The sequence below is a fragment of the Neofelis nebulosa genome, chromosome 9 (genome assembly GCF_028018385.1).
Source record: "Neofelis nebulosa isolate mNeoNeb1 chromosome 9, mNeoNeb1.pri, whole genome shotgun sequence".
Classification (NCBI taxonomy): Eukaryota; Metazoa; Chordata; class Mammalia; order Carnivora; family Felidae; genus Neofelis; species Neofelis nebulosa.
Genome location: NC_080790.1, coordinates 24,880,031 through 24,895,397, shown reverse-complemented (window position 1 = coordinate 24,895,397; position 15,367 = coordinate 24,880,031). Strand labels below are relative to the sequence as shown.

The window sequence follows — 15,367 nt, the reverse complement described above, 5'->3', positions numbered from 1 at the left end:
AGTAGTTAACTACTCTTCAGTTTCCTCTTCCGGTGCATCACAGACTCTGGGGATCGGAACTCTGTCGTAGAATGGGAACACAAGTAGTTCTAAAAATGTAAGGTCACAACATGGGGCAGTAGAGATAATCAGAGACACAAAGAGATTAGAGATGCAGATTTTTCCTTCCATCCCACTTCATCTACCCAACCCCGGACTCTGATTATTAGTAAGCATACCAGCCTCCCTCTTTCTGACCACAGCCTCCTGTCTCGTCAGCTCACTGCTGGTAACACTCCAGCGAGCCCTTCTTACTCCTTACACTTGGAGTTGACTACTGGCCACTCTGCATTCTCAAACCAGCCAGGCATGTTTCTACTTCAGGGTCTGTTCAGGTATTCCTTTCCCTGCCTGGAATGCCTTCCAGATACCTGCAAGGTTTTCTGCTTCATTCAATTAGTCTCTACTTTAAGAGAAATTTAACGGGCTTCTTTTGACAAACTTCTATAAAAGAGTACTCTATACCCTATCTATTCCTCTCCCTGTCCTTATCTTGCTTTATTTCTCTGCACAGCATTTATGAAGACTTGACATGTTTTTATTAACTGATTGGTTTTTTATTCTATCTTTCCTCATAGAATGTAAGCCTCATGAAAGTAGGGACTTTGTTTTGTGTATAAAACTTCATGTACTCACATTTCTTAAATGAAGAAATTCTATGTACAAAGTGTTTAATTACATGAAGTATTATAATTGTTAAAACCCAGGAAAGCTTTTTTTTTTCCCAAATCACAGACACAACTCAAAATTACAGTATACCAGCTGTTATGGTTAATTTTATTTATCAAAGTGGCATAGCCAGGTTACCCGGACAGTTGGTCAAATATTATTCTAGATGTTTCTGTGAAGGTATTTTTCACTGAGATTAATATTTAAATCAGAAGACTTTGCATAAACAGATTACTCTCCATAATATGGGTGAGCCATATCCAATCACTTACAGGCCTGAATAGAAAATGACTAACCTCCTCAAGCAAAAAAGAGGTCTGTCAGCAGACTGCCTCTGGACTTGAACTGCAGCTCCTCTCTGAGTCTCCAGACTAACTTACCCTGTAGATTTTTGACTCGATAAACCTCCACTACCATGTAAGTCAGTTCCTTAAAATAAAGTCCCAATTCCCATCAAAACTTCTCTCCATCTCACTCTCTCGCTCTACACACACACACACACACACACCCTGTTGGTTCTGTTTTTCTGGACCCCAACTAATAAACCAATATAAAACTCCCCAACCTTTAAAACACATGTTTTGAAAGAATAAATAATGAAAGGAGAGATAATACCACATTAAGTGCAAAGAAAAGTGTAATTCCAGTTTCACCATTATTCAAAAGTATATGTGTGTACATATGCACATATATATGTGTGTGTGTGTGTGACCAAATGACCAAAGCAATGGACCAAAATTACAATGGTATTTGTTTGTGGGCAGTGGGATTATAATGATTTTTGTGCTCTCTTCTATGTTTCTAAATTTCCCCAAATTCACATCTATCACTTCCATACGCAAGAAAAAAGTTATAACCAATAACATATAAAGATAAAATATATGTAAAGTTACATTTAAAAACACTAATTTGAAAATGTTGCAAGCCAGTTGGACTCTGAACTTAAGGTTATAAAACATTCCCTTCAGGCTTAAAAAAAAAAAACAAGTTTGAAGTTAACTGTGGTAACTAAAAACACTCTTGAATTAACAGACACTTTTTCAAAGACAATCATTATCTTAACTCAAAACTACATGTATAACCCTGTTAAAAAAAACTTCTGAAAGCTTCAGGACCTGTTTTCTCTAGCTTTTGTAAGCTGGCCTTAAAAAATGTAAATATCATTTTAACTTAAAAAATATACAACCACAACATGTAATGGTGAGCAGAACCCTGAAAATAAGCAACTAGATGTTAAGTTCATCACATAAAAGAGACAGCTGAGAACAAATACAGACTGAAAAAAGTTTTAAATATATACTTCATAGGCTCTGAAGATCTAACACATAAGCATTTTAACACTAATATACCATAAAGTCACACCAATCCAGAAGCTTTTTTTCCTTTAGCTTTTAATGACTAAGTAACTTCTAAAGCTGCCATTCTTTAATGTACATTTTGGCATTTGCAAATATAAACCAATCTATCACTTCAGTAAATTACCTTTTATAATATGGCTGATATTTCAACACCCAAATATATTCTACATTCTTTTTTTTAAAGTTTATTTATTTTGAAAGAGAGAGAGAGCAAGCATGAGCGAAGAAGGGGCAGAGAGAGAGGAGAGGAGAATCCCAAGCAGGTTCCACGCTGGCAGTGCAAAGCCCGATGTGGGGCTCTATCTCACAAACCGTGAGATCATGACCTGAGCCGAGAGAGTTGGATGCTTAACTGACTGAGCCACCCAGGCACCCCAAAGTATTACATTCGTAACTATTATAAGATTTAAATATGGCTATGTGTCCATGGTAATTTCCTAATGATAGTTCAGTTCTGGGAATCAATTAATCTACAAGCTACAATACATTTTCAAGCTTCAATGATATGTATCCAATATTATCCTCAGTATTATTCTCTGTGATCCAACTACTTTTAGAATTTTAACTATAAAAATCAAACCTATATAGTAAGCATATATTAGTACATTAGTACATAATACTACTGAATAAAAATTGCCATGGTTCACTTAGCTCCATCCAAACAGGTAAGTCCAAGATCTCTTCCGTGGTATCAACGGTGAATGTTTCCCAAAATATCTGAATTTTCCTCATTAACATATTATGGCTTAGTCACCCATTCACTTAAATAGTTGTATAAAATATATTTTTCATCTTGAACTCTCTTTGTAGGTACCAGGTTCCACAAATTATTATGTCCACATAATGAATTAGTATGTTCATTTACATCTTCTCCCCTCTTAAGCTCTAAAAGTTGCCCTGAGTTCTCAGTAGCTCTTAAGTTGCCTCGATCTGGTCTTGAAGATTTGGAAGACAAGTTCATGTTCTGTCTCTCCATACTATTTGTGACTTTTAGACTTTAGTTTGTCTTCTCTCATACAGCAGACCTTCATCGACTGGATCCTTCCCAAATTCTACTGTATCTTTCTTGAAGTAGCCAGGTTATTAACAGCTTTAAAATTTTGCTCTTTTGAGTTGGATTCTATAGAACTGCTTCCTGTCCAAGCTTACCCACCCTGCCAATATTCAACTACAACAGTTCTTCTGTCTTAAATGCTAGACTGCAGTAGGTGGCTTCATCTGCAAAAATGATCTGTGCCTTAAAAAGTGCGAGAACCACTGATCTGGAAGAATAAAAGACTATTTTGTTTTTAATCTTGTAAAGAATTCCTTGAGATCCACTGGTATTCTTGGCCCATGCATATAGTTTAATAACTGGGAAGGCACAAAAGTCCTAAATATATCCTCCTGTGTCCCCTCCACAAATCTGTGGTAGCTGAATTTTCTTGAGGACAGGACAAAGCCTTTCCTGCTTATAGTAGGGATAAAGCTTTAAAATACCCAGAGAAAGGGGCACCTGGGTGGCTCAGTCAGTTAGGTGTCCAACTTTGGCTCAGGTCATGATCTCACAGTTTGTGAGTTCAAGCCCCGTGTCAGACTCTGTGCTGACAGCTCAGAACCTGGAGCCTGCTTCAGATTCTGTATCTCCTTCTCTCTCTGCCCTGCCCATGCTCATGCTCTGTCTCTCTCTCTCTCTCTCTCTCTCTCTCTCTCTCTCTCTCTCTCTCTCTCTCCCCCCCTCCCCCCCCGCCCCAAAAATAAACATTATAAAAATTTTTTAAGAAATACCCAGAAAAAGGCAACATAATGACTTAAATCAACAATAAATGAATGGGTTACATCATATGTTTTTCTTAGGAAAAAAAGTTGAGAAAGAAGGGCTTGATGGATAAATATATATATATCTTGAAAGAGGACAGAGAATATATAGAACAGGAAGGGGATTTTAAAATTAGCCTTTATTCTTAACATTTCATTGGCTATTTGGGTTTGTGTGTGTGTGTGTGTGTGTGTGTGTGTGTGTGTACAGTGGTTCCATACAAACCATATACAATTATGTAAAAAGCTGATACATGATATATATAGTGAGACTTAAAACATAAAGCTTGGGGCGCCTGGGTTGCTTAAGTGTCTGACTCTTGATTTCAGCTCAGGTCATCCCAGAGTCTTGAGATCGAGCCCCACACTGGGCTCCACACTAAGTGTAGAGACTGCTTAAAATGCTCTCTCCCTCTTTGCCTCTGACCCTCTCCCCTACTCACGCTCTAAAATAAATACTGTAATTAAAAATAAAATAAAAATATAAAGCTCTAGGATGGCAAGTAGGAACAGTAATGGCCTCTTGAAGTTGCCCATCATAGATTCTATGGTCTGGAAACCAGGAATTCTAGGTTCTGACGTGCTACTGATGAACTGAGTGAGTGATCTTAGTGGCGGGCCATGAATCTTAGTTCAGTTGCTTCATGTGAGGAATAAGTTTAGACTAAATGATTTCTAAGTTCCTTCATGTCTTAAAATTCTGTGATCTAATCCTAGGTTACCTACCTGTGAGATCAGTCCCTTCTGGGAATATGAGGAGTTGAAGTGGTTCATGGATGTCACAAAAATAATCAATCATGTCTTCAAAATGGCTCTTGTCATCCTTCCATTTCCTATGAATGAAGATATAGGCAGCAGCCTGCATGGCCCAACCTAGAATCAATTTAACAAGTATTTACATATAATTTTATTACCAATATCCACATAGTATTGAGTATTTCAATTTTTTTTTTTTTTTTACTATGGATTAGTTACTATCCTAATCACCTCACGATATACCTTGGGTTAAATAACACCTATACCAGAGAATAGTCTTAAAGGGTTTGCAAAATTCTCAAAAACTTTTTTTCAAGCCAAGCCTAGCTATTAAAATAGCAAGGAAAAAAACTTTCCTAATATTTACCAGTAAACCATCCAAAGTTTTAACAATCCTAACCAGACATTTTAACCAAGGTACCTACAAGAGATATACAACAATATGTTATTAGGCTTATAAAACAGTAAGCAAAGGATTGTTCTCAAGTCATGTATACAAGCATTCTCTTTCATATTTCCCATTCTGTACCAGTCAGTCTCTAAATTCAACTATTTTCAATGCTGGCCACTTCTTTAGATTTTATTGAAAAGACAAAATGTGTAATGGGTACTAAACACACTAACCAGAGTATACACTGTGATCACAATCCCTTTACACTTAGGGCGAATCAACCTTGCTACCAAAGAGGTAGCCAGCCTTGGACGAGCCATGTTTTACCTAACCAGCCATCCCTTCCTGGCCAGAAATGACTAAAACTAGTGTGGTAAATAGCTGACTTAAGGCAGCCAATCTATAGCCTGTTCAATAGTCTATGAAGCACGAAACACTTGGCCCAAACACAGTAACTCTCGTGGCCAATCAAATGTTCTCTCTCAGAATTTTACCTGAGACCATGGAGAAAAAGCACTGGCAACATAAAGGTAAATGGATGGATAAAAAAGCAGATACTATGACAGTAGCAGCTGAGGGAAAATAAACATTGCACACTGTAGTACAGATCTAAAAATCTTGCTGAAGTGCCTAAAGTTGATTGTAATCCAGAGCAGAAGACAGCTTTAGTCTCCACAAGCTGGCCAGTCTATGGATCCGCCTCTCGGGTGTCCGTAAGAGTCCATCTCCCTTACAGCCACGTGTATCTTTGCAGTAAGTGGTAGTTCCTTGCAAACAAAGAACACGACTAAAACGATAGTTTTAAAACGTCATTTGGTAAAGACAGTGGCACCCTGGGAATATATAAAAGGATCATTAAGTCATTTGTTAATGATTTTAAAAACCATAAGCCTCTTTGGTTTGAATAAGTCCGAGCTAGAATACTGGAGTCTACAAATGCATATGAACACACACCCAACAACCCACTTCAGCGTAGGTCTTGCTGCTGTACTCCCAATTATTAGTCACGCACTGTACTGTCAGTCATATCCATCAGTACTGGACTTGATCCCATCATCTCTCCTCCTTCACCCGAGGACACCGAGGCCCACAGTGTAGCGCCTTTCGGCAGTGTAGCTCTGGAGTAAGATTGCCTGGGTTAGAACCATAGCTCTACCACAAAAGAGCTGTTCAGTCTTTGTCCCTCACCGAGCCCAAATGTCAAAATGAGCATAATGCCGTGATAGCATGTACCGAATAGGGATTGTTGTAAGAACTAAGACTTATCACAAACTGCCAATAAATAATAGCTACTATCATTATTGTGATTAAGAAGTTATAATAATACTAAGAATATTATACCAAGGAACATACAAATGTAACAAGTTCCTATTCACAATATCAAAACAAAAATGCTTTAACGGTCAGTTATATGAATATGCCACAACTTATACTCTTGAGGGAGAGATTTCTTAGCTATTAGGAATAAAGTTAATATGGATATTCTTGTATCTTTTGTCAAAGGCAAGCACTAAGTTCTATAGAGTTGAGTACTCAGGAGTGAAGCAGCTTCATCACAGGATTTACATATGCCCAGCTTCAGTAGACAGCATGTTTTCGAAGTGATTGTACCAACTGACACTCCCACGGCAACGTATGAGCGCTCTACCTGCTCTATTAATGGCCTCGGCAACTCTAGGTCTTATAGGTCCTTTTAATTTTAGACCTTCTAATCCAGGTACAGTGGTTTGAGCTTGAATTTCTCTTATGATTAATGACAGTAACAGCCTTTTCATATGCAAGTCTTCGATGTCTTTGTGAAGCACTTCTCCAAACTTTTTGCACACACATACACAGTAAATCTATATAACTCTAGGTTTCAAAGATACAATATGCCAAATATCATCCCTCAATCTGTAGCTTGCATTTTCTCTCCCTTAACGGTGTCTTGTTATGCACCTGACATCTAACACTAATGAAGCCCAATTTACAAATCTTTTCCTTGTGGCTGGTGCTTGTAGTGCATCATTTAAGAAATTTTTGCCTGCTCCAAAGTTAAGAAGACATTATTCCATGTATTCTTCTAGAAGCTCTACTGTTTTAACTTTCACATTTTGGTTTATAATCCATCTCAAATGAATTTTTATATATCATGTGAAGTAGCAGTATAGGTCCTATTTTCCATATGGATATTCAAATGACAAGTATTGAAAGGACCATGAGATCATTAAATAATAAAATATTTAAAAAGCATTACACAACAAATGAAAACCTATTACTATAAACAAAGTATCAAACAAGATAAAAGTATATAGATTCAAACAAGAAATAAGTCTTTATTACCACATCTTTCAACCCTGGTCCACCTGTCATAATTTGTTTTATAATCACAGCTAATAGTTTGATGTGACTTATTCTACATTTAAAAAATTCATTACACGTATGATTGGGGTTTTAAAAAAAACACTTAAGAGTCATACCTTGTATACTGTTCTGTGATTTCCTTTTTTTCATTTAACGTGTCTATACATATGGATCTACTTCATTTTTTAATACCTGCACTGTATTCTTTACTAGTGTTTCTCAAACCAGTTTTAATTTTAATTCCTTAACCATTATTGACTAACAGTTTCGTAAAATACAATAAAATGAATTACTAGGGCAACGATCACACACTTGGAAGTTATAACAATGTCACGACACTCTAAAAATTCCCACCTACTATTCTTCCCTGTTTATGTCCTTATCTCATAGTGGACCAGCCAGAGTTTGCTAACAGTCACTGTTACAAGAATCACAATTTAACACTGTTCTGTGCAGATATACCATGATCTACTAACCTATTAGCATTTAGGATATACCCAATCTGAGAATCTGTCTTTACTAGAAAAGTTTACTCCATTCACATTTATTAGGGGAACTGCTGTTTCTTTTCCTGACATTTATGTTTCATGTGTGTTGGACTTTGATTTCTCACCCACCTCTCTCCCCTTTTCTGTCTTTAGCTGAAATTACTAAGTTTTCTCAGCCTCCTTCCTTTGTTCTCTGATGCAGAGGTCAGCAAATTAGGGACCAAATCCAGCCCACTGTCTTTGAATGGCACACAATCCAAGAATATTTTAGAAGATACGAAAAATACATCAAATTCAAATTTCACATTAATGAACAAAGTTTGATTGGAGCTCAGCCATACCCATTTATTTATATAGGTTATCCATGGCCGCTTCTGTGCTGCAGGGGCTGAGTCAAACAGGTGCAGCAGAGACAGTACTGCCCACAACGCCTGAAATATTTTACTATCTAGCCCTTTATGAAACAGTTTGCTAACTCCTACTCCAGTGATTTGGAAACTGTATACTCTATTTTGTTCTTTTAATGGTCATCAAAGTTTTTTCAACTTTCTATTTTTGACAAACATTTAAACTTCTATAATTATATCAACATTGAGTCAGACAATAATGCTCTCCAAACAAAAAAGTATGTTTTCCTCTTGTCCCTTTTCCAAAATTTGTATAAATCATCTACTAGTTCTCCAAAGTTGCTATCACTAACACATTCCTTATGCTTCACAGAAACAATTTTTTTTTCATGGAAACAATTTTAATTACTTAGACCTGATTCAAGTTCACTGGCTTCCCTGCTTATCACTGGTTCTTTTATCTTATGTCCTTGTTAGTCCTCCTGAAGGAATTTCTTTCAATAAATGTTTGACTCTTTGCATTCCTAAAATGTATTTATTTGTCCTCAACTTTTTGGAGGGTAGTTTCGCTAAACACAAAACTTGAAATTCCAAATCATTTTCCCCTGAGAATTTTAAAGCTTTTTTCCCCACACTCTTCCATCATCTAATATGGCTTGTGAGAAACTGGACATCAATCTGATTTGTGGAGATAACCAAATTTTCCCCTCTGGAAGCTTTCATGATTTCCTCTTTATTCTTAGTTTTATGAAATGTGACCTGTATGAGTCTAGGTGAGGCATGTTTTCATTAGTGTCTGCCCAGCAGTCGTTACATTCCTCCAATATGAGTCTTTAACACTGGGACTGTTCTTTTAGGTATTTAAGAAAATACACTTTCTCCTCTTCATTCTCTCCAACTTTCTCTCTGGAACTTCTGTTAGCTAGATGTTAACTTCTGGACTCATCTTCTCCTACTTTTCATCTCCTTTCAATTGACATTGTGCTCAAGGAAAATCCAATCCATTGGTTTTCATCATCTACCTTACTAGTCTGATTTTATCTGGCCTACTTACTGCGTTTATTTCAGCAATTGCCTCTTTAATTTTTAAGACTTACAGTTGGTTCTTTCTATAGCAGCCAATTATTATGGACAAACAGCAAAATATAGAAGCTATGACAAATAAGAGTAATAATTTTAATAAAACTGCTCAGTGAATGATTGCCATGTGCCCAATATTATTCTAAGCTGAACTGTTAATTCTCAAGACAACCCTATGAATTAGGTAAAATTATTACCCTATTTTATGGATAAGGAAACTGAGGCATACTGAAACTCAAAGAGCTAATCAGTGGTTAAAACCAAGTTTCAGACAGAGACAATCTGGCTCCATAGCTGATGTTTTCAACCAGTGTGCTAAACAGTCTCTCTGCAATATATACTTAAATCTCTTTAAAGGTATTAGGTAAATAAACATAGTTTAAGTTCTTCTAGGAGAATGATATATTCCTCAGAGGTTAGACTTCCCTTTTTTTTTTTTTTTTTTTTAGTACTAGACTCTCTTTAACACTGTGCATTTTCCTCAAATTTCAATTCTAAACTGTCTTCAAATTTATAAAGGATGTTCTAGACTGAATGATACTGACAGGTAAAATGTATTTCTCCAAACCAAGTGAGAATATCTGTTGCTCCCTTGGGGAAAGGGAGCTGTAGCAAGACTTCTGGGGCTGTGCCATGAAACTTGTCTGATGGCCTGTATATGTCTCAGAAATCCCAGAAAGGGAAGTAAAATGGATGCATCAGTCAGGTTCTTGTACCTTTCTCCTCTAAAGATGGGATTATTCTTCTCCTTTGCGCCTTCGCCTTCTCAAATCCATTTGTACATCACTAATGCTTCTCAATTTTTTCTACTCCCTTAGCTTGAACGTTTTTCTCCCTTTCATAAGAATCACAGGAACAATCTTGTGAATTTTTTCCCCCATGTCATTGCCTTCAATGTATACTTTGTGTTTAAAGCAATATCCACAGTTTTAACATTCTGGAGATCCTCAAACATACATTTTTATGACATTTACTTCACACGTCTATGGCTGGATAAATAACAGTACAATTGATCGTGTCATCTGAAATTAATCTGTATTACTTGTTTTTTTTCATACTTTTCCACTGGAGGGCATTCCATCCATCACCTGAATTTCTCAGACAAGGATTGGGAGTCTGGCAGGTTTATAAAGACAGATTTTGTGCATGCTGGCATGGCTCCTTCTGTCTTCCTTCTAAAACCCCATTTATGTTATCAGCATTGCCTTCTCTTTCTCAAAGCAGACAAGAGTAATCCCCAAGCATACTCTATTGTCAAAAACCACTGTATAATTTTAGAAACTGGTTTTCCTTGGCTTAAATTTTCTTTTATCAAATTTCAGAGTTGTATTAAAAAAAAAAACGAATTGAGTGGATTTTTAACATCATGCACTCTTTCTGATTAAAAAAAGCTCTTTACACATTTTTTTTCCTTTTTTCCACTTCAATGTGGATACAGTTAAGGGAATCATAAAAACATCTGCACTACTCACCTAGTCCTATGAAAACTGAACTTCAAAGATAAATTAATCTGATGTATCACTGTTGTCCATGTATTCATTAATTCATTATGGTATCTACTATGAGACTATAAATGTGACACCAAAAACAACATGGAAGAGACAAATTGTTCTCTTCATTACATCTTCAATCCTAGGGGAATGTTATCCACAGCCATCTAATAAATGAGAATGAGTGATATAAACAAATGCAAATTTTTGTATAAACTTATATCACAACAGTCATGAGCAAATACTGTATTTACTGAGGGTGCAGTTATGCACAATGATAATTTACATATAAATCCAGAACAAGTAATTATTTCTCAGAATTTCAACTTTGGTCAGGGTGTTAAATGCTACACAAAGTTAGGGAAGCCCTATCTTCTTTGAACTCAACATTTTATATTAGGTAATGCTGTCTACATCCCTCTCATAAGCTGCTTAACTTGCAAGATAAAAACCAGCCTTGCTGCAAATTTCACAGACTCCACAAAGAGATTAACCTATCTACCTGCAGAGAGTAGGATGTCGTGCTTGACACTAAGGAAACACCTACTGATGGCTTTTGGTTGGCGAGATAAGGCTCCTTGCTTATAATTTGTGGGTTCACACTAGTGTGGGACTAAAATCTGTCTTTCATACTGGGCAAGATTTCCCATTTAATCAATTTCCTAGATGAACTGACATCTAAGAAGCCCACTGCTGTGCAAAATGAATTCCTAAGTGAAGTACATTACTAGTTCTGTACACTCAGAAGAACAACTAGCATGTGATAGGCAGAACAATGTCCCCACAAAATAGGTCTATCCTCATTCCCAGACCTGTGAGTATGTGACATGGCAAAAAAGAATCAGCTGAACTTAAGACAGGAAGATTATCCTGGATTAGCCTACTGGACCCAATGCAATCAGAGGGGTCCTTAAAAGTGGGAGAGGGAAGCAGGAAAAGACTCATGTAAGCGAGAGGGATGCGACCAGTCTTTATTAGCTTTAAAGGTGGAGAAAGGGGGCCAAGTGCAAGGGACTGAGTGTCCAATTAAAGCTGGAAAAATCAAGGAAACCGATTCTATACAAAAGCCTACGGAAAGAAACCAGTCCTGCCAATGCCTTGATTTTAGCCCAAACAGAGTCACCTCAGACTGGTAACCTCCATAACTGTGAGATGATAAATGTGTGTTGTTTAAGCCACTCTACTCACAGTACAAGCACTAATAGGAAACTAATACAGAGCACAATCAGGGCCAAGATCTCAGTTTCTAATAGCATTCATTAAGAAATGGAACTAGGATTCCTTAGAGAAATGTGGAGTCCAGGGCTGGGGAGGGAAAATACAAAAATCTTATACCACTAGAAAGTGAAAAGTTAAAAAAAGGTTTAAAAAAAAAAAAAAAAAAAAGATGGAGGCCCAAAAAGACACAAAGGCCAACCTCCAAGATATTCCACTGGACAAAGCCATACAATGTCAACACTGTAATAAATAACACGAAATTATAACCCAAAGGAAAAAATATCAACAAGTTCATATTGGTATAATTAAATGACTGAATAAATAAATAAATGAGAAGGGACAAATCTTCCTTACAGAATTACAAATAAAATATGTAGACACTCCTCACTGCAGGAGGTAAAGTTCAATACCCACCCCCTCCCAGCCCTTGTACATGGGCTGCTGTTAGTGAATAAACATATATAAAAAGGGGGAGAAAACAGAAACTTTATGGTGGAGAAACCTGGCAGGCACCACCTTAAGACAAATGATTACAATTAACAGCACCAGTGATAAGCCATATGGATATCATGGACCTCCCTGCCAAAATGAGAAGAGAACTTTATCTCCATGGTGCTTTTCCCTCTAACCCATAGCCCCCATCTAATCATGAGAAGATATAAAAACTCAAATTGAAGAACATTCTACAAAGTATCCAACCAGTACTTGTCAAAAGCACCAAAACAAAGAGAGACTGCCACTGAATGGAGACTAAGGAAACATGGTGACCAGAAGAAAGGACAGGATCCTCAACTGGCTCCTGGCACAGAAAAAGGACATCTGAAATCCGAATGAGATCTGTAGTTAATGGGATTGTACCCTCTTCTTTTGATACATGTCCTAAAGAAGCTAGGTGAAGAGAAACATTTTTTGTACTATCTTTGCAAGTTTTCTATAAATCTAAAATTATTCCATATAAAAAGGTGTTTAAGAATCAGCTATTAGTTGATCCAAATTTTTGCTTGATTAAAAATATATATATAAATAACCACTGCTTTGCATTCTAAACTCAGAGACCTTAATATTCTTACTTGGGATTTGTTTACCATTTACTTGACTATAATAGTTAAAAGATTATCAGTAACAACATTTCTAAGATATAGTTTTGGCATTATTTGTACCGTGGAGGAACATTTCTAATTCTTGGCTACATCATATGTCCCTGCCTGGTGTTCATTACACAATGGTGTAACACTCAGAAATATCTGACTGCAAGCACAAGGAAAATGTTTTCTGTAAGATTTATGATAAGGAATAAGAAAAAAAACCCCACCTTTTTTTTGAAACTCCTCTAATAATGACATATATAATAAATCTAACAGCCAATTCATTTTTTCCTCAGTATTGCAATGCTGCCTTTCTCATAATAAAAAATAAAATAAATAAAATTTCAATTTAGAGAGCCCTCTCTTAGCCACAAGTGAAAGGACAGCTGAAGGCAGTGCAGTCCAGTTCTCTATTGACATAAGGTCAGGGTCCATGGGGTCCACTGGGGCCATCTCTCCTATCTTTTTACTATTATTATAAAGTACTCTTTTCAAAGTTGGCTCAAACTGATCACTGAAAGATTTATTTTGTTTGTGCTTCTCCACTAAATGCAAAACAGACACAAGACCCTAAAGCTCCCCCCTAATTCTTTCACTGCTCTCTCCTAAAACTCACCCTGTCATAAAAGCATTCTTTTTAGGTAATTTTTAGAATCTACTTATTAATTTAAGCAAAGGAATCCCTTCGTTTTCAGTAGGCATAGGGGTACTGAAAAGCCTAGAATCGAAACACGCTTCATAAGCTCATATTTATTTGGGAGGCCAAGCAGCCTGAAGCAATGCAAATCTGACTGGGGTATCAGAGATGGTTCACATCTCTAATTGGGATATCCAACTGAGGTAACCAATTGTATTAACTTCAGTAAGTGATTGCTTGGATGGCCTTAAAGCCCAGAGCAGTTTCTCCCACCCCAAAGAAACTGTAAACTTCCATACAGCTCAGGCTTTAAGTTTTGTTAAGGAGTAAACTAACAAATTCAAAAGCTTCATTTAAATTACTTAGATCTCAAGACAATCCTAAAAAGTTACTTAGTTTTCAGTATAATCCTAGAAAGAAGTATAATCCTGGTATATAGCCTGGCACATGACTTAACTGAACTGAACCTTTGTTCCCAATGGGTTTCCCTCCCTCCCTGACCACCCCCCGCCCCCACCAAAAAAAGGCATCAAAACTCATCTCAGCCAAGTAACTCTGGCAACTGAAACTATAAAATCAACAATTACAAGAACTTATTTTGCAACTAGAATTGCTAAGATGAAACTGATCTTTGCTTTGTATCTGAAAAGACACAGATCTGAATGTGATATCTAGCCACAGAACTAAAAGGTTTAATATACTGTACTATATTTCATTTGATGGTTTTCATAAAGATTTTGATTCATGATAAGCATTGAATAAAATGTACTGAATGAGTAAATCAATCATTGGATATTTTTCTTTAGAGCGTGGTGAAATGGGGAAAGCAAATTTTTGGCCATGAATGACAGAACACTAATCTGGAAGTCATATAAACAATCTGGATTTATGTTTCTTACATAAAATACAGCTGGCCCCAAGGCTGGTTCGGAGGCCAGGCTCTCGTATTCTACTCCGCCATCCTCTTGGACACAAGACAGCTGCGGCAGCTCCAAGTATGATGTGCTCTAACAATAATGTCCCAAGTAGGAAAGAGGCAGCTCCATCCTCCCTTCATCAACTCTTGCCCTTTGATGAAGGAGGAAATCTGCCCTAGAGCCTCCTGACACACTCCCTCCCTTTTGTCTTGACACTGGCTATTAGGAGGCAGAGAAAGTATCAGGTATTTTCATCCTGTCATGAGATGTATACATTAATAAAAAAAAAAAAAAAAAAAAAAAAGGTTCACTGTCAAAAATGGTGAAACATCATCTTTGTCTGGCCTTTAGGTGTTTAGTAATAAATGCAACAACACAGGGAACAAGGCTGCTGCGAAATCTTCTATAATTTAGATACAAGAAGAAGCCAGACATTGATCAGTTTCTTGTGGTTTAGCCATACAAAAGTTTGCTGTGAGAGTAACAGCTACAGTATAGGTATTAAGTAGCCAGGATTTGTGTAGTTAGTAACCAGGAACCCTTGACGAGAAGTCCCCTTTGAAGAAAGGGTCACAGAGGGAGCTTCAAATATGTTTGTGGAAGAGATTCCTTCCCGGAAGGCCAAACCAGTTGTTAGCCTGGATGATGAACACACTTATCTAAGGTAGGCGACAAAACTCATGTCTTGGTTGTACCAAAGAAACTAGTGGGGCTGGGATGTTAGTGACACCAAGTCTTGTGAGAGATTTCTC

The 15,367-nt window shown here is 36.9% G+C and overlaps 1 protein-coding gene across 7 annotated transcripts in view; it reads right to left on the bottom strand.

Moving 5' to 3' along the window:
* Nucleotides 1-15,367, bottom strand: part of LCLAT1 (lysocardiolipin acyltransferase 1) — a 184,910-nt gene that overhangs the window by 71,518 nt on the left and 98,025 nt on the right. For all 7 annotated transcript variants that reach the window (XM_058682946.1, XM_058682947.1, XM_058682945.1 and 4 more), the window contains one exon: nucleotides 4,590-4,736. In XM_058682946.1, coding sequence (XP_058538929.1) covers nucleotides 4,590-4,736 — 147 coding nt within the window. The remainder of the gene's footprint in view (nucleotides 1-4,589; nucleotides 4,737-15,367) is intronic.